This window comes from Medicago sativa, chromosome 3 (assembly GCF_051527215.1).
Source record: "Medicago sativa cultivar Bolivia chromosome 3, Bolivia_mono, whole genome shotgun sequence".
In the NCBI taxonomy this organism is placed as follows: Eukaryota; Viridiplantae; Streptophyta; class Magnoliopsida; order Fabales; family Fabaceae; genus Medicago; species Medicago sativa.
In genome coordinates, this window is record NC_140751.1 from 65,074,236 (window position 1) to 65,099,665 (window position 25,430).

General features: G+C 35.8%; 3 protein-coding genes across 3 annotated transcripts; 1 reads left to right on the forward strand and 2 right to left on the reverse strand.

The window, feature by feature from the left end:
* Positions 1–8,323: 8,323 nt before the first annotated feature.
* On the forward strand, positions 8,324–9,122 carry LOC146939202 (uncharacterized). Its single transcript, XM_085752977.1, has one exon. It carries the CDS (start codon positions 8,430–8,432, stop codon positions 8,940–8,942), a length of 513 nt encoding a protein of 170 aa, XP_085609103.1. The 5' UTR covers positions 8,324–8,429; the 3' UTR covers positions 8,943–9,122.
* Positions 9,123–14,730: 5,608 nt separating this feature from the next.
* On the reverse strand, positions 14,731–17,915 carry LOC146939203 (cation/H(+) antiporter 14-like). Its single transcript, XM_085752979.1, has 3 exons — positions 17,599–17,915; positions 16,188–17,186; positions 14,731–15,919 (listed from the first exon to the last, which is right to left on the reverse strand). Exons 1-3 carry the CDS (start codon positions 17,836–17,838, stop codon positions 14,792–14,794), a joined length of 2,367 nt encoding a protein of 788 aa, XP_085609105.1. The 5' UTR covers positions 17,839–17,915; the 3' UTR covers positions 14,731–14,791.
* A 2,518-nt stretch (positions 17,916–20,433) lies between these two features.
* Positions 20,434–24,433, reverse strand: LOC146939204 (cation/H(+) antiporter 15-like). Its single transcript, XM_085752980.1, has 3 exons — positions 24,057–24,433; positions 21,962–22,966; positions 20,434–21,643 (listed from the first exon to the last, which is right to left on the reverse strand). Exons 1-3 carry the CDS (start codon positions 24,303–24,305, stop codon positions 20,504–20,506), a joined length of 2,394 nt encoding a protein of 797 aa, XP_085609106.1. The 5' UTR covers positions 24,306–24,433; the 3' UTR covers positions 20,434–20,503.
* Between the last annotated feature and the right edge of the window lie 997 nt (positions 24,434–25,430).

The following is a 25,430-nucleotide window of genomic DNA, read 5'->3' on the forward strand; positions in this document are numbered from 1 at the left end:
TACTTTTGTAAGCATTTTTGTGCATGTAGATCTTAACATATGTCGTATACATGTTTAACATTTTTTAACTCACGTTCAATTTTAGGTCTTCCCATTCTCTCGTGTGAGCCGTCACCAAAACTTTAGTTTCTTCTCCTTCATCCATTTAAGAGGGTGATTTAGAGCCAATTTTTGATACAAAATCACTCCTCTTACTCGTTTTTCTCTTTCCTTTTTATTGAAATGAGTGATTTTCACATCTATTTCGTTTTTCTTTTGTGATTTCGTGGTCTTAGTGCGACGTTGTTTTATTCGTCGTCTTTGTGCAGCGTTATTTGTCTTTCTTGTTTCGTTCATGTATTTGTTCGATTCAAATTGTCAGAACAACTTCAACCTAGTGTAGAACCAATCAATAACTTTGGCGTCCTCAACGTTGTAGATCCAGAGAGATGGATATTCTGGAGACTTGAATATAGTCATATGTGTAGCCTTTTGTACTTTGTCGTTTTATGTTATTAACATGGATGATGTGAGTTTGTTCGCAGATTCATCATTTTTGTTTTTAGCGAATTTGCATTCTATCAATGTAGTCTATAAATTTAAATGAATGAATATAATTTATTTTTAGTAAAAAAAAACATTTTCCTAACTTAATCCCTCATCTCTATAAATATATATGTTGATGAATTCGATGAGAAAACTCACACCAATAACAACTTGATGTGTGGAGCAAGGGATAATTAAGCAACCAAAATCAAAGTGTATGGAACAATTAACACAAGCCAAAAGTAGAAAACAACAGCGAGAAAAAGGAAGAGAGAACACAAAGAATCTGTTTACCCAGTTCAGTCCAAATTGACCTAGTCTGGGGGAGAGAGCAGCCCTCCGTTCCACTATATGATGAGTAACGTTACAAAAGAGATTTCAATGGGTTACAAGAATAAGTCTCCCGCCTAATTCTACCCAAATCCCAGCCTCTTCCCGTAACCAAGAGACTCAATCCTAATAGTGTTTCCCAAGGTGAATCAACCTTCAAACCCTAGTTTGTTGCCAAGAGACAAACTCTATACAAACCCTAGTTTGATTTCTAAACCCTTGTTTCAGCCCCCTCTATCTCCCGGTTTACACTGATACAATGCCTATATTTATAGTAAAAGAAACTCCCATAAAATTGTACCAAATCTGGCCCAAAAAATACGTTTCTGAAAAATAACAGCACGCAAAATCGGGCCCCGATTTTTACCATTCGGGCGCCGATTTTTCCAGTACCAAACTGCTCCCAAAGACAGCCAAAATCGGGCCCCGATTTTTGCCATTCGGGCCCCGATTTGTACTTTCAGCAAACATCAATTTTTGGCCTCCAAACTCCAATTTTGAGTCACTTTCACAACAATCTCCACCTTGACTCTAAATTAGTGATGATGCCCATTTAACATCAACACCTTGCTGCTCTTTCCCTTGTTCCCACTACACCAAGTAGCTCCACAAGTTTGCACCCTATTCCCTTCAGCCATCGGAATGTCTTCCGCCTTCTCGAAGATACTTGCAGTCCAACTACGCCAGGAATTTTAGGTAGTTCCACAAGCCTTTACCATAACCTCTTCAACACGAGACATCTCCCGCTTCCTTGAAGATCTACTTGTTCCCAATCACCCTTGGCTTTTAGAGTAATCCACAAGTATACACCTCCCATCCCTTCAGCCCTCGGAATGTCTTCCGCGTTCTTGAAGGTCCTTGTAGTCTAACTACGCTAGGTATTTTAGGTAGTCCCACAAGCATTCACCATGACATCTTCAACACAGGACATCTCCCGTTTCCTTGAAGGTCTCCTTGCATCCAATCACCCTTGGCCTTCTTTTAGAGTAATCCCGCAAGCTGTGCTATCCCTATAGCACCCAAGGTCCTCCATAGTCGTACCATTACCGGTGTGTTCAACTCCACCTCATGCTGAGCGTACTCTACCTCAACTAGCAAATGCGTACATCCCACTATGTCTTCAACCTTGAAACTCCACCTTAACAGGTAGATCATGAGTATTGTTGTCTCCGCCTCTCCAGACTGATCATGAGTATTCTTACCACCGCCTCTCCAGGCTGATGTTGAGTGTTTAACGTCTCTCCAGACGAACACCGCTCCACTAGGCATCATTCCCAAGGTGACCAACATCACCTTCATCCTCCAAACAACACCACACCATCAGAGCACCTGCATCCTCATAACCCTCAGTGACAATTTGTGCGGAGTTACCATTAATCTCCGGACAATCCTTCATGAAGTGACCCATCTTGTGACAGTTAAAGCATTCAGACTTTGACTTCTTACCACTCTTTCTCTGGTTACCTCTACCTCCACCATTCCCTTTTGAGACACTTAGGCCTTCACCGTTTTCATGAACTCTCAAGTCCTTGGACTTGGTCAACTCCTTGGTTCTCAAAGCCGCTTGAACTTCTTCCAAGGTAACAGTGCCTTCTTTGCCATAGAGCATGGTATCTTTGAACGATTCAAAAGATTTCGGTAGAGCACACAACAAGAGTATAGCTTTATCTTCATCCTCAAGTTGCACCTCAATATTCTCCAAGTCATCAAGGATTTTGTTGAACTCCGTAAGTTGCTCCATGATGGCCTTTGACTCCACCATCTTGAATGAGTAGAGTTGTTGCTTTAGGAATTGCCGATGAGCCAAAGACTTTGTCATATACAAAGATTCCAACTTTGACCACATCGATGCCGCGGTTGGTTCCTTTGCTACTTCTCTCAAGACTTTATCTCCGAGGCACAAGACAATGGCACTCCTGGCCTTGTCCACCATCTCGGTCTTCTCCGCTCGTGACATGGTGACCGGTAACGCACCTTCACCCTTCAAAGCTTTCTCACACTTTTGTTGTATTAACACCGCTTCCATCTTTACCTTCCATAACCCAAAATCGTTATCTCCGGTAAACTTCTCAATATCCCACTTCGAACCCATGGTACTAGATTATCCTTTGACCTTTGCCCCACGGTGGGCGCCAATTGTTGATGAATTCGATGAGAAAACTCACACCAATAACAACTTGATGTGTGGAGCAAGGGATAATTAAGCAACCAAAATCAAAGTGTATGGAACAATTAACACAAGCCAAAAGTAGAAAACAACAGCGAGAAAAAGGAAGAGAGAACACAAAGAATCTGTTTACCCAGTTCAGTCCAAATTGACCTAGTCTGGGGGAGAGAGCAGCCCTCCGTTCCACTATATGATGAGTAACGTTACAAAAGAGATTTCAATGGGTTACAAGAATAAGTCTCCCGCCTAATTCTACCCAAATCCCAGCCTCTTCCCGTAACCAAGAGACTCAATCCTAATAGTGTTTCCCAAGGTGAATCAACCTTCAAACCCTAGTTTGTTGCCAAGAGACAAACTCTATACAAACCCTAGTTTGATTTCTAAACCCTTGTTTCAGCCCCCTCTATCTCCCGGTTTACACTGATACAATGCCTATATTTATAGTAAAAGAAACTCCCATAAAATTGTACCAAATCTGGCCCAAAAAATACGTTTCTGAAAAATAACAGCACGCAAAATCGGGCCCCGATTTTTACCATTCGGGCGCCGATTTTTCCAGTACCAAACTGCTCCCAAAGACAGCCAAAATCGGGCCCCGATTTTTGCCATTCGGGCCCCGATTTGTACTTTCAGCAAACATCAATTTTTGGCCTCCAAACTCCAATTTTGAGTCACTTTCACAACAATATATATTATTGCCAATGACACGATATATGTGTATAAGTTGCTACGGTTATTCTGCATATCATATTCGGTTTTGACCGTGGCTAAATAGCCTTTTTCTGGTAGTGACGATATATACAATAACAATTTTGTACTGATTTTCCTTCATCTTCTTCTATATTCCTAACTTGAAACATGATGTTTATTTTTCTTCATAGTCAAGCATATTAAATTATTTTTAGAGCAACATATTTAATTCTTCTTGACTGGTCGTTTTGTTATATGTCTCTCAAGTTTAAACTTTAATGAACGAACTATTATAAGAAATAGATTTGAAAAAGAACAAATTAAAAAGAGCCAGCTCTACATGATAGCAAGATAAATAATATATAGCTACATAATGGAAAAGGCCAGCCTTATCTGTTCAATGTAAGTTGATTTTTCAGTACAACTACAAACATAATTAGCAGCAATATAGTATAAGAAAGAAAGCAAATGTTTACCTTAAAAAATACACGAAAAACATCAAAATTTGTTAAAAAAATAAAAAGAAATGATGAGAAAAAAGAGAGAGGAAGTGATGGAGACTAGAGAGATCTGATCACCGAATTGGTATACTTGAAGAGCTGTCTAATTTTCACACGCTTTCAGAAATAACATGCTGATCCATCAATTTAAGTATAATTGATATTTAGTGTTTATTTTATATATATATGGACCTTATTAGTTTCATCAATTATGAGTTGTACATTTCATCACCTAAATTATTTTATGTAAAAGGGAAAATAAATTAAATATCTGTCATGTTTTTCTTATAATTAAGTAATAGAAATATCACATCATACTAGTCCCCATTCCCTTAAATCATCATATACATGAAACAAGAAAGGTGGCATGGGACATAGAAATTGAGCTGATGAATGGTAGCCAGGTCTATTTTTTTTATTGTGAAAGTGACTCAAAATTGGAGTTTGGAGGCCAAAAATTGATGTTTGCTGAAAGTACAAATCGGGGCCCGAATGGCAAAAATCGGGGCCCGATTTTGCGTGCTGTTATTTTTCAGAAACGTATTTTTTGGGCCAGATTTGGTACAATTTTATGGGAGTTTCTTTTACTATAAATATAGGCATTGTATCAGTGTAAACCTTGAGATAGAGGGGGCTGAAACAAGGGTTTAGAAAGGCAACAACAAAACTAGGGTTTGTATAGAGTTTGTCTCTTTGGAACAAACACTAGGTTTTGAGGGTTGATTCACCTTGGGAAACACTATTAGGATTGAGTCTCTTGGTTACGGGAAGAGGCTGGGATTTGGGTAGAATTAGGCGGGAGACTTATTCTTGTAATCCATCTCTTTTGTAACGTTACTCATCATATAGTGGAACGGAGGGCTGCTCTCTCCCCCAGACTAGGTCAATTTGGACCGAACTGGGTAAACAGATTCTTTGTGTTCTCTCTTCTTCTTTTCTCTTGCTGTGTTGTTTTCTACTTTTGGCTTGTGATTATAACTGTTCTATTCACTTTGATTATTGGTTGCTTTATTATCCCTTGCTCCACACATCAAGTTGTTATTGGTGTGAGTTTTCTCATCGAATTCGCAACAATTGGCGCCCACCGTGGGGCAAGGGTCAAAGGATAATCAAGTATCATGGGTTCGAAGTGGGATATTGAGAAGTTTACCGGAGATAACGATTTTGGGTTATGGAAGGTAAAGATGGAAGCGATGTTAATACAGCAAAAGTGTGAGAAAGCTTTGAAGGGTGAAGGTTCATTACCGGTCACCATGTCACGAGCGGAGAAGACCGAGATGGTGGACAAGGCCAGGAGTGCCATTGTCTTGTGCCTCGGAGATAAAGTTTTGAGAGAAGTAGCAAAGGAACCAACCGCGGCATCGATGTGGGCAAAGTTGGAATCTTTGTATATGACAAAGTCTTTGGCTCATCGGCAATTCCTAAAGCAACAACTCTACTCATTCAAGATGGTGGAGTCAAAGGCTATCATGGAGCAACTTACGGAGTTCAACAAAATCCTTGATGACTTGGAGAATATTGAGGTGCAACTTGAGGATGAAAATAAAGCTATACTCTTGTTGTGTGCTCTACCGAAATCTTTTGAATCGTTCAAAGATACCATGCTCTATGACAAAGAAGGCACTGTTACCTTGGAAGAAGTTCAAGCGGCTTTGAGAACCAAGGAGTTGACCAAGTCCAAGGACTTGAGAGTTCATGAAAACGGTGAAGGCCTAAGTGTCTCAAAAGGGAATGGTGGAGGTAGAGGTAACCGGAGAAAGAGTGGTAAGAAGTCAAAGTCTGAATGCTTTAACTGTCACAAGATGGGTCACTTCATGAAGGATTGTCCGGAGATTAATGGTAACTCCGCACAAATTGTCACTGAGGGTTATGAGGATGCAGGTGCTCTGATGGTGTGGTGTTGTTTGGAGGATGAAGGTGATGTTGGTCACCTTGGGATTGATGCCTATTGGAGCGGTGTTCGTCTGGAGAGACGTTAAACACTCAACATCAGCCTGGAGAGGCGGTGGTAAGAATACTCATGATCAGTCTGGAGAGGCGGAGGCAACAATACTCATGATCTACCTGTTGAGGTCGAGTTGCAAGGTTGAAGACATAGTAGGATGTACGCATTTGCTAGTTGAGGTAGAGTACGCTCAGCGTGAGGTGGAGTTGAACACACCGGTAATGGTACGACTATGGAGGACCTTGGGTGCTATGCTCTATGGTGAGCAAGGGATTTCTTCATAAGGTTGAAGAATGTATAACACGACTTGCGGGATTACTCTAAAAGAAGGCCAAGGGTGATTGGATGCAAGGAAATCTTCAAGGAAACGGGAGATGTCCTGTGTTGAAGATGTCATGGTGAATGCTTGTGGGACTACCTAAAATACCTAGCGTAGTTAGACTACAAGGACCTTCGAGAAGGCGGAAGACATTCCGAGGGCTGAAGGGATGGGAGGTGTATACTTGTGGATTACTCTAAAAGCCAAGGGTGATTGGGAACAAGTAGATCTTCAAGGAAGCGGGAGATGTCTCGTGTTGAAGAGGTTATGGTAAAGGCTTGTGGAACTACCTAAAATTCCTGGCGTAGTTGGACTGCAAGTATCTTCGAGAAGGCGGAAGACATTCCGATGGCTGAAGAGGTTAGGGTGCAAACTTGTGGAGCTACTTGGTGTAGTGGGAAGCAAGGGAAAGAGCAGCAAGGTGTTGATGTTAAATGGGCATCATCACTAATTTGGAGTCAAGGTGGAGATTGTTGTGAAAGTGACTCAAAATTGGAGTTTGGAGGCCAAAAATTGATGTTTGCTGAAAGTACAAATCGGGGCCCGAATGGCAAAAATCGGGGCCCGATTTTGGCTGTCTTTGGGAGCAGTTTGGTACTGGAAAAATCGGCGCCCGAATGGTAAAAATCGGGGCCCGATTTTGCGTGCTGTTATTTTTCAGAAACGTATTTTTTGGGCCAGATTTGGTACAATTTTATGGGAGTTTCTTTTACTATAAATATAGGCATTGTATCAGTGTAAACCTTGAGATAGAGGGGGCTGAAACAAGGGTTTAGAAAGGCAACAACAAAACTAGGGTTTGTATAGAGTTTGTCTCTTTGGAACAAACACTAGGTTTTGAGGGTTGATTCACCTTGGGAAACACTATTAGGATTGAGTCTCTTGGTTACGGGAAGAGGCTGGGATTTGGGTAGAATTAGGCGGGAGACTTATTCTTGTAATCCATCTCTTTTGTAACGTTACTCATCATATAGTGGAACGGAGGGCTGCTCTCTCCCCCAGACTAGGTCAATTTGGACCGAACTGGGTAAACAGATTCTTTGTGTTCTCTCTTCTTCTTTTCTCTTGCTGTGTTGTTTTCTACTTTTGGCTTGTGATTATAACTGTTCTATTCACTTTGATTATTGGTTGCTTTATTATCCCTTGCTCCACACATCAAGTTGTTATTGGTGTGAGTTTTCTCATCGAATTCGCAACAGTTTTTAATTTAGTTTCTCATTGATAAATTTAGTTTCTCATTTATGTTAAGGAGTAGTAGATATAGTGAAGGAGGAATATTTTCTCACTCATTTTGATGTTGTAATTAAAAGAGAATTGTCAGGAAGAAAAACAGTACTAATAATTGTACTAGATCAAACTCTTTGTTTAAAATATATAGATCAAATGAGAGCACAGCTGTGCTACCAACCAGAACTCATATTTAAATTCGTCTAAGAAAACTCATATTTAAATATACACTCAATAAATTAATTAAAATTATCCTGATTTTTATAGTTTTATATTTCAACTCAATTGGTCATACTCATACCCTCTATCTTCTATTTGAAGTGTTACCCTATTTTAATTATAATTAGAAACTAAAACAATACTAATCATCTCCTTAAAGCAACCTACAAGAAGCTAGAATTACAAAAACAATGAAGCCCACCCCACCCCACCATGTGAAAATACAAACCACATAAATTGAAAGACACCCTACTCTCAAAGGACAATTTTGTCAATTCAAATTTAAGTCCACATATAGTTCCTTAATTATTAAATAGAACATCACATCACAATTATTATTTAATCGAATCCTTCATTTACATTATGAGTATGGTTGGTGCTATATATACCTAAGCAACCTCATACCTTTTTCCTCGGTTCAAACAATCCCAAAAGACTCAAACAAGTTTTGATTAGTTTTTCTACATTGTTCTTTTTTATATATTTTTGCATAGAAGCTAAAATAATATGGGTAATAGCTTAAGGTGTTGTTTGGCTTGTGTTCTTCCTTGTGGGGCACTAGATTTGATCCGAATAGTGCATTTGAATGGTTGTGTAGATGAAATTACACATTCAATCACAGCAGGTGAGGTTCTCCAAGCAAACCCTAACCATGTTCTAAGCAAACCAAGTTCTCAAGGCGTTGTTCGTCGGATTTTGATCATTTCACCGGAGACTGAGCTCAAGAGAGGAAGCATATACTTCTTGATCCCGGCAACATCTTTGCCGGAGAACAAAAGGAATGGATCAATTGTTAGTGACTCTCATCTCAACAAGAAAGCATCATTGTCTTCAAAGAAAAGAAGCACCAAGCACGGTGATGATGGTGATCATGACAATAATGGTAGTGGTGATGGAGATTGTTTTTACTCATCAACATCACCCTTGCAATATAAGGAGAAGAAATCCTCAAGACGGGATCGCAAGAAAGGTCGTGTTGGAATATGGAGGCCTCATTTAGCAAGTATTTCTGAAGACTAGATAGTTTTCAGAATTGTCAATCAGTGTCATGTATATCATGACATTGGCTGCAGCAGAGGAGGACCGTTAAAAAAATTTAATGGTTCAATTATTGAAATATATAGCAACATGGCCCTTTTTCTTGTTTTACAAGTGTACGTGGGCATTTAATTTTGTGGATAATTTTTTTTAACCTTGCTTTTCGTATACTTTGTGTTTTAATTTTTGTGGGGTGAATTATCTGTGAATTGGATGTTACAAGTCATATAATTTTATTTGCTTCATAGAAAAAAAAGGCCTTGTCATTTCGTCTATCTTCAACAAAAAAAGGTGATAAGAATCAATGTTCAAATTTATATTAAGTGATTTTCAATCTCAAAGTCACAAGTTTCGATGAAAATAGATTGATTGACTTTGTAACTCGAAGAATAGAGTTTAAATTCTCTCGCGAAATGGTTGTAAAAATAATAATTAGTTCATGTCACTTTAATTAATAATGATTATATTTTTTCTAATATTTAAAAAAAAAAGTTCTCAAGTTGTAAGCTTATGAAAATAGTATCTTCCTTTTCTTTGTGTTTTGTATACATAATAATTGAAAATGAGAGTTGAGGAGAAACAAACGAGTGTTGAGCTTTTCTTTCTGCCCCACCATTTGAATTTATTCAATGCTTACCTAGCTATTTGTCCTAATTTTTTTGATGAACTATTTGTCCTAATTAATTAGCTTTGTTTTAAATGAAAATTTGAGAGTACATAGTTGTGAAGTATTCTCAAATAAGAGATCCAACTTAATATTGAATTTTAGCTCTCTTTCGGTGAATAAGTTAGTCCCCTTATTTTGTGTCAATAAAAGAAGTTAACGAGCACTTTGTTATTTTCACAAATATGATGATGAGAAGTATGTAGAATATATATTGCCAAACAAAAAAGAAGTAATGTAGTATATTATGTGTATGTGTGAGATAATAGTCATTTTGGTCCCTGAAGTTACGATAGTCCCTCACATTAAAATATAATCCATGTATATATTATCACATTAGTCATGAAATATACTTACTTGGTATCATATCAATCCATGTAAATACTTATTGTCATAGTCCCCATGAGCTTAACTCATTTGGTAAGGGATAATGCGCAATATGTGTAGGGGCCGGGGTTCGAACCCCGGACACCCCACACCCCACTTATTCATCTTTAAGGTGAATTTCTCTAGCCACTATGCTACTTGATAAAAAAAAATAAAAATACTTGTTGTCATATCAATCTCTATAACAAAAGAGTTATTGTCATCATTGATGAACTATTTTAACGTCAGAAACTATTTTGACCAATGAACTGCACAATGAGCGACTATTTGAAATTTCAATACATTCAAATACTATTGTGACTACTTGTTACATATTTAGGGACTAAAATGACTATTAACTCATATCTTTCTTTAATTACATATATACAGGTTAGCCTAATAGATTTAAAAGATATTTTAGAGAGCATGAGTATTTAATTGGTATATGCATGTTAGGCACATATGCATACTCAAGGAATCTATCTATTGAAGAAAACGAGAAAAAATGGCTTAATTAGGCTGACATTACTATTAAATAAATGTTCTTTGATTAAGATTCTTTATACTTCCTCTAAAATAAAATAGACTAAAATAGGCATATTAAGAATTGATACAATAAAAAAAACTAGAAAGAAAGAAGTAAACCAACTCAAGCCGACCCAATTTATTTAATGAGAGAAATTCCAACTTTTCTGTAACCTCTTGATATAACGTAAACGTACGGTTCTATTACATAGTAAAAAGATCGATTCCATAAGCACTAATGTTTATTATCAACTTTTTAAGATGATTACCTAAAAAGATTATAACTTAGAGATTGATGTTGGTATGAAGATTAACAATAATATAAAATGTGTTTTAGGATTTTGGTTTCATCGCAATGATATAAACTTTTATCCCAATTATTTGCTATGAAAATCAAATTTCTAAAGGTTAAGTAAAATAATGTAACCTACATCCCCTTTCATAGATGCATAAGTGTGTTTGAAACAATGAGAAATCCCATTTTCTTTGTGAAATGGTTGACAAAACTATTTAGATTTGATTACCTTATATCACCTTATGAGAAACTAGACTATTTTCTTATTTTAAATCTCTTATTATATTTTATAGGCTCGAGACCAACCATCACCATTGATTTGACGATATCAAACTTCATCTTTTAGTCATTCGTTCAATATCTAAGATAGAATTATAAGGTTTTGAAATTCATTGCAACAAGAAAGAATTAGAATCATGAAATGTCTGCAAGTGAACTTCTTTCCACAATCCAAGACTTAGAAAGTCTGGTGTAAGTTATTATGCATAAGGATTTTTATATGCACCATGCATAAGCTAATCACAGCCATTAGATGAGGGACATGTGTTATAATCTGGTGCTTCAGCTCAAACATATCACAACCGTCAAGATCAGGGACACGTGTCCTAATCTTGTCATCCAACCGGTCCTCTCTTATCTCCTTCTCTCTGCAACTTCCGGTCATCCCTACCAAAAAACCGGCGACGGAAAACAGCTCCGGCGCGGTGGCCGGAGCTCCAACGTCGACCTTTTTTACAAAATTTTACATGTTTCAAATCGATTTCTCCTTCTGAGTATGAATCCAACATCGTTTTTCAAAGAAAGCTTAAAGAAAATCCTAGATCTAAGAAATGATTTTCGAATTTTTTTTGATTCAGTTTGTTACAAAGGTTGTTTTTTGATTGTATGAATTATACAAGGATGGTGACCTCGTTATCCAATGCAATACGAGCGTTGTTGTTGCCTGCGACATGTAAATTATTGGAAACAACCATGGAATTTCCTGGAGCGGGATACTTGAACACTGCAGAATCAACTTCATTCAGCGGGATACCCTTTTTTTTTTTATTTGAAAAATATCAATAATGATAATCATTTTGACTGAACCAGGGACAAAATAATCATTTTGCCGGGATACTTGAACACTGCAATATTCATGTATGCACAAACCAAAAATTAATCCATCAATCAAATGAAGAAGAAAAAAATCAATATATATATGCACAAACAGATACACGAACAATGGACATACAGCGACCTTCGATAATAATTTGAAAAAAATCAAAGTGATTAAATATAATTAAATGCGTTGGTGTCGTGTTAGTGTCAAAAAACAAAAATGTTTTTGATATAAAGTATCGCTGTTACGAGTTAATTGATATTTGTTACGAGTTAATTTTGGTTTTGTTTTGATCGATGAATTTGTGTTACCTGCTGAAAACCATTAAATACATCTAATGGTTTTTGAGTACAATTCACAGAAACCATTTTCACAACAAAATGGTTTTGGCATAATGATGTGAAAGAAACTGGGAAAGTGTTTTTGTGAGAAAGTGTTTTTGTGAGAAATTTAATGGTTTTGAAGTACAACTCACATAAACCATTTCCACAATAAAATGGTTTTGGAGTACCAGCACAATTATTTTAAAAACCATTACACAATTGTTTTGGTTTCACATACAAGACTATCAAAACCATTAAACCGTACTTATGGTTTCAGTAATAATTTCAGTGTATAACATCTTAATCATTATTTAAAACCATGTACCAATAATAATTTCATTAAAAACCATTACACAATTGTTTTGGTTTCACATACAAGACTATCAAAACCATTAAACCGTACTTATGGTTTCAGTAATAATTTCAATGTATAACATCTTAACCATTATTTAAAACCATGTACAAATAATAATTTCATTAAAAACCATTACACAATTATTTTGGTTTCACATACAAGACTATCAAAACCATTAAACCATATTTAAAATAAAAGAAAACAATAACATAGCATGAAATAATGTTTTATATGGATGGATTAATCCACATAAAATAAAATAAAAACATTCCAATCCGAAATAACATATATCATACTACATTGAAGAAATAGATTATCTATAATCTCATGGTGAGGATGAGGTGGTGCAGTGAGGCTATCTCATTGAAGAAATATTTTTATTCCGCCAACTGAAGCTTGAAAAACAACACCAATAGCAGCAAAACGCAAAACGCAACATCAACAACATGTCCACCAAGCTTAAGCATTGAAACACCAATAGCAAAACATCGAGCATCATCAGCTGCAACAACTCCAAGTTCCAGATTGCTGAGCACAGATTTGCTATGCAATTTGTCCGAATTTCGAAATCCAATTGTAGATCTAGGATGCTGTGAGCTTGATTTTGAAAAACTAAGTTCGGATTTGAACTCTACGCGAAAAAGGATATCTAAAACTGTGATTGTTTTTTAAAAAAGAATTGTTTGACTTTCCGGCACGGTGGCTCCGGCGCCGGAAAACGGCCGGCCACCGTGCCGGAATCTGGAAAATGTTGAAGGTCATGAACAAAGAAGAAGAATGAGTAGAGAGAGAGAGGAGCGTTGAAAAAGCAATTTTCTGTGGTGGAGAAAGCAATTTCATTAATGGGTGGTGTTAATGGGCTGGACCCATACAGGGCTTATGCATGGTGCATAAGTTTGGCTTATGCACCATAACCACACCCATAAAGTCTCACTCATACACATTATTGTAGACTAAACAAAGTTAAAAAAAAGACATAAGACATAGATGATTAAAGAAAAGCTTACCTTTATTAACTTAATTAGCAAAATGCAAGAGTAAGTGTAAGGCTCTATTAAAGTTGAAAGCACAATGAAAATTCTATGGTTTATGCTGACTAAAAGTTCTCATAAGGGATGAAGAGTGGGTGTTAATATAGCCTAGTTTTGAGCATTCAGTAGTCACCCATATTTTTTTTTTTGTGATTTTATTCTATGAGTGCAATATAGTTTGATTTTCTCATCTTGTTGTCGTGTTTGTTCCGTTTAAATTGTCAGATTGAATTTGACTCATTATAAATTCGACTAATGATGATTTAGGCATTAACACTACAAATTGTTCGATTTTCCTTAATATTTTGGGAATAAAGCGATTTTCCTTGAGTTTTCAACCCTTTTGCATTGACTTGGCCTTAAAGTACCATAATTTGATTCCGTTTCTTTAAAGCTTGGCCAAATGCACTTTTTCATAACTTTCTTCACGTTTTACTGTTCTTGGCCTATAAATTAGAAATTAAACAAAATGTAGTGAATTGAAACTAAATCCAAATAAAAACACTAACTTATTAAATAAAATAAAACCATAAAAACAAGGCTTATCGCCTTTTCTTCTTTCACAGATAGGTCGTTTTAGGTCATAGTTTAGCTGAGAAGACCTATCTGCATCATTTTTCTCTCCTTTCATCTAAATAAATATTATTCATATAATTATTTTTTGTGATTTTATTCTATGAGTTCAGCACAGTTTGATTTTCTCGTCTTGTTGTGGTGTTTATTCTATTTAAATTGTAAGATCGAATTCGACTCATTATAAATTTAACTACTGATGATTTGAGCATTAATACTACAAATTTGTAGACATGAATATTTCAGTAACTTTAATTAGAATTCAAAATAAACTCTAGAGGATTCACATCATGTATAAATAGAGAATCATAGCCTTGTCATAACTAGATTTGTGAATATTACACTCTTTGATTCTTAGATTTTTATTTTCTCTACATTTTCCACTCTTCTATGTTGCTCAAGCCCAATCTTTGTTTTGTTTTTTTTTTTTTTTAAATATCTTTTGATTGATTATTTTTTTAGGCATATTATTGTATAGAGAATGTCCCTATACATAGGATGAAGAGAATGAAAGCAACTTTAGGCATAAAGAAAAATAATTTTATGAACAAAGATTTTAGTGTTACAAAACAACAAAAGAGTGTATTGGCATATATGTCTTCACCTACAATACCAAAATTCATTATTATAGGGTTGTTGTTGCACAACTAAAGCAGAAAATGTAAAATCTGATGTGGCTAAGAGGTTCCCAACAGGACCAAGCTCAGGAAGTTCACACCATTCTGTCAAGCCCATAATACATGGAGAATTTGCTATATGATGTCTACCAACTATAACCAAACTATAACGTCCTTCCATCCTACGAATAACTTGTGTTGTTCCTGCCCCATCTTCCACAATCTCTTCCTTAAAAAACACCTTTTCTTTAAGGTTACTAGTATACCTTACATGTTCCATCATATCAATGTAAGGATTTTTTATGTTACATTGTTTTTGTTGCATCATGTACCGTACCCAAATCACGGTGAGTTTTACATTAGGATGTTCCGCGATACGCATAGCGTAAGCCATCGCTTCTTGATCATCTGCACCACCTAAAAATAGCATAGCAATTTCGCATAAACACTTTTCATGAATAACCAATAATTTTCCGCTCATTTGGCTTCGATCGATTAAGACACCGGTCGAACAAGGCGCTTTGTTTAGTACTTTTTGGTTCACTAACCTAACCGAACCATTGGAAGCTTCAACGTTTCCATTCATCGACCATTGCTTATGAAACGGCACGATTAAAATGTTCGATTTTGTGTCCATCGCCATGTAGCATATATCGTCATGCATGCTAGCATATGGTGCAATAGCTGTAAAAAGTTGCAATGTGGCACATCCTTGGTTATGCAATAGAAATTGATTAAACACATTGCTTATGTGTTGACTTGAAGTCTCCTTATAAGTGATTGGTTTAAATTTAGTATTCTCATTATTGGTGAGGATTGAGGCTGCTCTACCAGATAATTCCATGAGATGCAAAACAAAGACTGAGAGAGGAGTTGTGTTTGTTGGATTTGTAGCTTGAAGGAGGTTTATCATTGGATGTACATTTTCTTCATCTTGGATGCATACAAGTATTTTGAGATCAAAATCTTTTTGAGAGTCTTTAACTGTTTTTCTAATGTAGGTTTTGTATCTCCTTGAAGGATCATATATGTAATGAACAACTAGGGTTGCAAATCCTGTTATGGCCACCATTGTATATATCATGAGAGTGAATGAAAGTTCACCTATTTGCTGTTATAACATATATTAAATAGATGGAAAAATTAGTATAATATTTAATTTAAAAAGTGCTATATGAAGCACGGACACTCCTCGGATAAGGCGTGTCCCGGTGTCGGACACATGTCGCGTCGACACCGACACTTATAATTACACTGAATTATTTGATTTTCTCAAATTATTAGAAGTGTCGGCGTGTCAGTGTCCGTGTTCGATGCCTGTGTCTGTATCCGTGCTTCATATATAATATAAAGGGACAAAGAAAGGATGTAGAAAGTACCTTACTATTCAATAATATGTTGTACAAACTGAGATCAATGAGGCCTTTGCAACACATGATTGTAGCCAAAGCAAAGGAATCCCAAAATTCAATATGAAAGTGAAGTGATGGTAAAATGGTTCCAACAAATTTTCCTATATACCCAGCAATTATGATAACCTCCATGAATGCTATTTTTGGCCCTACCAAATTAGGAACTTTTGTCCTCAACCCACTAATAGTACAATAAGCTGGAACAGTCAAAGTAGAACCAATAGTACCAAGTCTTTCACTCAAAATAGAACCTAAAGGAGGACCATCCGGCAAAAACAAACCAAACCAAAACGCAATGATAAAAGAAGATTGTCCCGCAATTTGCGCGGAGAGTCCAACTATTAAAAGTATACAAATTATCATCAAGAAATGGCTTTCCGTCATCGGCTTTCCCTTTGGATTGCGGTTCGAGATCCATATAACTAATGGCCTTAACAAAAAAAATAAGACGGCGAAATAACCAATTGTCACAGAAAATTCTAGAAGAAATTTATATGATTTGCGTTCCAAGGCTAAAGTTCCATTGATTACTACAAAATAAACCACCCACATACATGCATCACTAACTATGGATGTTGACAATGCCATTCTCCCAATCTCTGAATTTAAAATGTTCATCTCACTTAGGAAGCTACTAATAACTGAAAATGAGGTTAATGAACCAAAAATTGTCAAATTTATCATACTAAGTTTTTCAGATCCTAAAGGGGTGAATATTTCAACAAGTCTTAGTGCTATAATGCCAAGTACCGTAGAAGATAAGTGGCCTGATACTCCAATTATTAATGCACGCTTCTCAACCATAAAAATCTGTTTAGAGTTTATTTGTACCCCCATCTTAAAGAAATAAATTATCATTCCAAATTCTGCAAATGTTGAAAGTATCATTATGCTTGCTGATGGAAATAACATCTCAAAACTTGTGTTGTCTCGACCCAAAAATAATGGACCCACTATGATACCAGCCTGTTAAAAGTATAAAAAAAAATGATAGATTATGATTATGATAATTGTGACAATAATAATAATAATAAAAGAAATGCTAACGAGTGCTTTGATGCAATTGTTTAGAAATCTAAAGAATTTTCTTTTTTATTTGGGATTGTTAGCATAACCCTAATAATAATAATAATAATAATAATAATAATAATAATAATAATAATAATAATAAACTGGTCATGTTAACCCGTATCTTAGGGTCACTGATTAAGGAAGTAAAAATGATATAAAATAATTGGATTTTAATATTTTAACCATATAGGGAAAATGATATAGAAAGAGTGATCATATTGCTAAATTCCCTCATGTCCTAATTGATGCTAACAATGCAATCAAATAGTAAAGGTTAGATGTACTATGTTAAAAGAAATAAACTTACCACAATTTGTGCAACAATGAGAGTTTGATGACAAGGACTTAACAAGAAATGAGTAATTCTACTAAGAGCAAACATAAGAATAATCTGAAATGCTAGAATAGATTTGGTTTCTTTGAGGGGATTTTCTCCATAAAACACACCCTTGTGTGTATCTGTTGTTATGTATTGACAAACTAATTTCTCATTATCAATCATTCCATAGGAAGTCAATTGATCTAGTCTTTCATTTTTGGCTTCCATTTCTATTGATTTAATGAAAGTTAATCCTCATAAGAATTAAGCAAAAAGATATAGGAACAATGCAAATAAACTTTTGAGAATGTGTTTCTGAGAGAGATGATGAAAGAGAGAGTGAACCAATTATTTTGATAATGGATGAATGAGGAAGCCAGAAGCTTAATGGTTGAAAAGTAACAATTATTGTTATCCAATAAAATTGAGTAGCCAAAAATAGGAAATTTTAACAAAATAATCAAAATAAATCTTGATTATTATTGCATCATTTCAAACCAACAACCAACCTTAGTCTGAGCGCAACTGAACTCAAATCTAAATTCTTGATTTCGAAGAGTTTTATAAACTAACATTGATTTTATTTTTTTGTTTGCGCACAATATTTTTTTTCAAAGAAGATAGTAGATTTACAAAAATAGTATTAGTTGTTAGATCACTAATAATTAATAAAATAAAATTGTCTTAATATCAAAGTCAGTTCGAAAAAATTACATTCTAGGGTTTCCTACTTTTTTATTGATATCCTCTAAAGATTTGTGCGAGAAACTGTTGTGCTTATGGAAACCTATTGACCAGTGGAAGATGATTCCCCTCGGCTGGGGCTTTTTTGAATTCCGATTCTCTTGTGCGGATGATTTGAGAAGTGTTTGGTCAAATGGTGCTTGGAACTTGAAACCGGGACTGTTATGCCTTTCTCGTTGGTCTCCGGATTTTAACCCTTCTAGTTAGGTATGGGTGTGTTTTCACTATCTCCCTCTGGGGTATTGGCAACCTAGAATTTTATTTGAGATTGCTGGGGCTATTGGTACACCTATAACAATTGATGAGAACACTAGTAATCATGCATTTGGTCATTGCTAGTTGATATCAATATGGTTGGCTTTCTTCCCGACTCTTTGGTGGTTGAAAGAGAAAAAAATTCTTTTGATATTGAGATTGAGTATGAACAACTGCCCTATTTTTGTTTCACTTGCAATTCTATTGTCCATTCTTCTGATCATTGTAAAAAAGGCCTTGCCGATAAAATTACTCTTGAAAATGTTACCACCAAATCTGACTTTGGACAAAAACCCAAACAAATTTTTGTTCCTAAAAGGAATGTGGATCCAGTGAAAGGTTGTAGTAAACCAGTGACATTTGAAGATCTCTTTATTATTGATATAATAAGGTCTAGAGAGGCAACATCTAGTGTTCGCGTGGGAGATGTTATAATCCTTGAGAAAGAGCTACTTCCTAGCACCTCTAATGGAATAGTTCCCGTGCAACCTGTACAGGTAGAAGATGATCTTACCACTGATCTTGTTGTGAAGCAAAGAGAGGATCAACAAAGTATAAAATATCTTGATTTACACATTGTTGGTCCCTGGAGTGACGCCGTCACTAATCTTGACTACACTCAAAATTCCTCAACTTGGTGTGATTCACTTTCTGATGAGGTTTTAAATCCAAACGTTGTTCATGATTTGGAGATTTTGCAGCAACATGTTTGGAATGGAAATGATGTCAGAGACGCAGGGCCTCGAGTTTACACTGATGAGGGAGAGAGAGAGGCAGCTATCAGATATTTGAAGAACTGTTCTGCTACTACGGAAGAGCCATTCACTGAGCTGGTTTCTAAGGCAACTAAAAAGAAAAAGCAGAAGGGTTTTCAAGTACATAATTCTCGATCTAAGAGTAGGTTACCAGATTGATTCATGGACTTTTTGTTGAGTTACATTTCTTTTCCTGCTCTTTTTATTTTCCCTTTCGTTTGTTTTGTTTTTAATTTCTTGTTATTTCTCTAGGTTTGACAGTTGTCCCCTAGTTTGTTTCATCTTTATCACTTGAGAAGGTTTTGGTCTAGTCCCCCTTCTCCTTTTGTTCTTGCTTTTTTTTAATATATCTAGGGTGTTGCAAATGGTTCTCAATCTGCACCCCATTTGCTAAAAAAAATAAAATGACATTCAATGCACCTTTCCCGCAAATATTGTTCTTCCAAGACATTTTTGTGCAGTTTTGGATGATAAAAATGTTTTCCTTTATGAGCTTGGCTGAGAGCCATAGACCATCAACATAATAAGGTTAATGAAAAAAAAAATCATCTAAATGCTCCTTCATATCACAGCATTCATAGAAATGGAGAAAATGTGCATATAATGCAGCAATTATCTATTTTACTGTGAGTAACTTTCTATGGCCTCAATTTTTAAGGAAGGCAGCTATAGACTACAAAATAATTGCAGCAAGAATAATTTATAATCTTTGTCATGGCCTAAACTTTGTGTGTTGACAATCCCTTAATTTTTTTTTTATAAATGCACCGTTTATTGCACAAATTTATTTTATGAATCAATATTTATTAAAAATTACTTTGTGAATAAGAATTGAGAATAAATATGAAACATATATATTCATCACTTCTCTAGGTTCGAATCCAGCTTTGGAAATGCAGCGACTTAAATCTCTCGAGGAATAACTTTATAATCCATCATGATCTTATTCATCCTAAGGGAATAATTTTTATTGGGCGCGTCGAAAATACTTAATTTATACCAAATGAAGGCACCTTAGAATGAGCAAAAGCAATGCAAAGAAAGAAAGAATTGAAGTAAATTTGGAAGGTTTTAGGAAACATGTTCTATTTAAAACTAAGTGTATACATAAGAATGTTTCTGTCCAATCCTAAACAATGCTATACATTTACTCTTCTCAAATGTGTAGACTCCTCTGGATCACGTGACCCCCAAAATTTAATTTGTTGTTGCACAACTAAAACTGAAGTTTTATCTCCAATATTCAAAGAAGCAAGAATCTCTCCTACAGTTCCCAACTCACCATGCTTCCATTTTCCAAGTTCAGACATCAACTTTGAATCTTCATGCCTCTTTCCAACCATAACAAGATCATAAAAACTATCCATGTATTCAATAACTGAAAGCACATCTCTTCCATTTGTTACAACATTTTCTTTATAAGAAACCCTATCATTCCTAAAAGCACTCAACCTAAACTCGCTCAATATTTGAGTATCAAGCTTTTTGCTTCTATCTGAACCGCCAATAATATCTTTCGAAGACGAAGAAAAATGAAAGAGGGTAATATTTACATTAGGTTGATCCATCATACGTTTCGCGTACGCGAGCGCTTCTCTATCGTCTGGGCCTCCAAAGAAAAGCACAGCGACTATATATGTTGATTCGTTCAAATAGCCGCACCAAAATTTCTTCTGATTGCCACGATCGATGAGGACACCAACCGAGCAAGGAGCTTTCTCGAGAACGTTTTTGTTGAGTTGCTTGAATGCGAAAGTCGACTCGGCCATACCTCCGATTATCCATTGTTTATGGAAAGGTATGATTATGAAAGTTATTCTTTTTTCAAGTGCCAAGTAGCAGACATCATTGTGCATTGTAGCATAGGGTGAGATACCTTTATAGCAATGCAACGATACCTTTCCCTTATAAGCATCTTCAAATTTGCTGAATGCATTGAAGATTCTTTCGGTAGGCTTTTCTCGCGGTATGTGCGCAACAAGCACAGAGGCAGCTCTTCCAACAAGTTTAACAAGCTGTAGTACAACTAAATCTATGCGGGTTTTTTCAGTTGCATTCGAAGCAGCAAGGAGGTTCAGAATAGCCAATACATTATCTGGTTTGTGAATGCAAGCTAGTATACGCAATTCTTCGTCGCTTTGGTGATGCAATATTGTCCTCCTTTTGTAAGCAAGAAACCTTCTAGAAGGATCATATAGAGCTTTCACAACAGGCGACACAATGCCGGTTACAAGCACTAAAGTAAGAACCATAATTGCAAACAATTCATCATCCAGAACCTGCAAAGACATAAAAAAAGTTTCCCTTTAACAATCTTATACACAATACTAACTAGCTTCGAGTAAATAAACATTTTAGTCTTTGACATTGTAAGGGTCTTGATTCAGTCCCTGAAATTTGCAAAACAGCAATTTAGTCTCTCGATGAATATACTTCTTTAGTAAATATCCATCAAAACAAGCATATAATCTTTAAAATTGTTGCAAAATTTGAGAAACTAAATTGACCAACACTTACAATTTCAAGGATTAAAACGCGTATTTACTCGCTAGCTTATGAAATTGTAATATGAAGATGAATGAAAAAACATGACTTACATTTTTTAATCTCAGGTTGATCAACAATGCCAATTCAACTGTGCCTTTGCAGTTCATTATAAGACCAAGAGAAAGAGCATCTCTAAATGGCATCCTACAGAAAAGTAGAGGCAATAAAACCCCAACAGTTTTACCGAAAAAAGCAATGCAAATAATCAACTGAATAATTCCCAAATTCTTCATCTTCTGTATTGCAAAAACATCCGTCCTCAATCCCACGACCACGAAAAGTATCGGTAAAAGCACAACTGAAACAAAACACTCGAGTTTATCTACCAATGCTGCACCTAACGGAGGACCATCTGGTATAGCCAACCCTACCATAAAAGATACAATAATTGCATCTACGCCGATAACTTCACCGATGAATCCACAGAATATTAGTAGTATAAGAGTTCCACTAATGTAAATTTCTTGAACAGGTTTTCCTTCTGGGGTGTGTTGAATAGCATATAATGCAGCTGGATGAACAACAAAAACTATGAACAAAACAAGAAGAGTGGTTGAACACATCAATCCAATAGATACTCCTATTGACTTCGTCGTTGATATATTTGCAGCAAACTTCATTGTCAAAACTAAACTAAAGCAAACATCGCATACTAGCGAAGATGACGAAGCCAGCCGTCCGATCTCTGAATTGAGGATTTGAAGTTCAGCAAGAAAGCAAGAAATTACTGGAAAGGCTGTGATAGATTGAATTTCTACCACTATAGGAAGCACCCTTGAAACATCATTATCCAATGATGCAAAGCGGCCGAGGATAAAAACAACCGATCCGCCAAGTATGTAAGGAAGAAAGAAGCCTAAAATTCCAATGGCAAACGTCCTTTTCCCTGATCGGAAAATGATGGTTGGATCTATCTTTACCCCAAGTAGGAAGATGAATAACATGTATCCAAAAAATGCTAATGTGTCAAGCACATTTCTTCCTTTTATTGGGAAGAAAGTGTTGGCAAATGCTGAATAGTGACCAAGAATTGAAGGACCTAGTGTCACACCTCCCTAGTGAACATCAAACATTGTTGAAATAGATCAGATATAATATCATTAGCCATTCATTCTCATTATACCAAAAACCAATGATAAGTGTGTGTGTATTACAAGTGATGCAGCCAGGTTATATCACTCACCAATAAAAAGGGCAAGGGAAACCCGGTGCACTAAAGCTCCCGCATACGCAGGATCCGGGAAGGGGTCCCACCATTTGGTGTATTGTACGCAGCCTTACCCTGTTTTTTACACAAGATGCTGTTTCCAGGACTTGAACCCGTGACCTTCTAGTCACATGACAACAACTTTACCAGTTGTGCCAAGGTTACCCCTCTTATATCACTCACCAATGATAATGAATAAAACAAAGTAAAATTATGTAGCCAAAAAAATGAAAAGTAGGAAATAAAATAATATGTTCATTATTAATTAATATGGGTTTAGTATCAACTAAGTGGTGCACCGGATCCGAAGGAGTAGCCCAATGGTTTAGGTTAGGGCACCGAAGAAGTTATATGTAAGACATCTAGGATTAAATTTCTACTACTAACATTCTCAACAAACTAATTACTAACATTTGTCTATAAAAAAAGGTGGTCACGAAAATAGCATGTGAAAATGGTGCTATGGTGGACAAGCCAATGTAGTCACCTAAATAATGTTGTAAGAGATCTCTTGTGGTAGAGATTAGACTAATGAACATAATAATCTCTTAAAAAATCTCAACAAGAATGATATAATGTGATCACAAACAAATACAATATTCTATACACATAAACAATCAATGAATAACTCAATACCAAAATGGTATCTTAAAATCAAAATCAAGTTTGTTTTTAGAAACCTCGTGACAACTATTTGGACCGCGACATCAAGGTTTTTGATGTCTCTGCGAATGTAACACGAGTTGAAACTACCTCAGTCACATTTGATTGGCTAGATTCTGACACTACACCAAGACATGTGATTACATTCAACTTTCTTATATTATTACTAGTGTCCACGTATCAGTGTCGTGTCTATGTCATTACTTCATGCATTGGGACGGCATTGCAATTAAACTTGATGAAAAACAAAGAACAGAAAAAGCTTGCAAACTTACAAGAATCTGAGAAACAAAACAAGATTGTCCAAATGGCCTGAGAATAAGGTAACTGAGCTGTGTGAAAATGAACATGAGAAAAACTTGGATCAAGAAAAGAGGGACAGAAAAAGCAAGTGGATTTTCTCCTAACCAATATCCCCTAGAGTTGATATGATTAACTGTATGACATATGAAAGATCCTCCAAACTGTGACTCAGTTCCATCATCAGGCATAGAATTGTTGCTAATGTCTTGCCTTGACTCCATGGATGGAGCAAGAAGAGAGTGGTTGAGAGACCTTGAGGGAAGGAAGAGAGGGAAAGAGACAACCCCATTTGGATTGAGAGTGAATTGTGATCATGTGGATGGATGAGATAGAGAGAGAGATTCAAAGTATTAATTGGTAGCGTTATTGGTTCCCTCTTATACGTTACTATTGCTTTGACCATATTTTTGCATTGCTTCACATGTGCATTTTGTTTTTTTTTTTTTTTTTTCTTTTTTTACATGCTAACTTTTGCAGTTTTGTGTTAGATCAGTCATAAAACTAGTCGCCCGTTTTAAAATCACTCAATTTTGGTCTCATCTCAAATATTTAGACTTAAATTTAATTTGATTTGATGATGTGACACATTTTTTGATGATGTGTCGCAGCCCAAATGTATCAGTGAATGACATGTCATTAATTATATAATTAATTTTTTTAAAACAAAACAATAAAAATATAAAATCGATTTGTCAAAAAAAAAAACAAAAAAAAAAAATTAAATCACAAAAAACATTAATTAAATGAAACGAAAATGCTAGTTGTCGCGAAATTTTCTGATGATCACCATTATTTATTCATTTTCATCTACCCAATGTATTTATAATAATTTTAAGATCTAATGCTTCTCCTTTATTTGTTATACATTCATAATGTTTATTTTTTAGATAAATAGCAACGCTCTAAATGAAATCCAGATCTACGCTCTTTTCATCATATGCCCTTGTTGAGTGTGACTTTAAATCTCATTATGTGCAAAAAGGATGGTTATGGAAAAGGTGTATGAGGCCCATGGCTGCTGACTAGGCACCTTGTGCAATGAAATCATTGAGTCTCTTGACCATGAGAAGAGATTCGAAAAAATGGTAGAAATTAGGGTTTATTATTGGGTGTTGTTGATTTTGGGTTGTGATCGAGCTGGGCACTTTTCCGAACTGATTATGTTTCCATTGCCACTATACCCGTTTATTGTCTTATGGATTTGTAGTCTAGATTTTGGTAGGCCGATCACTTTTGTTTTGAGATCGGGAATGTCTTTGATGGGTTTTTGTGCAAGTAGTCGGTGTTAGATGTTTGGAACTAGTTTCGGTTGACATTCACAATAGAGTTTGGGGTTTTGCCTCAAC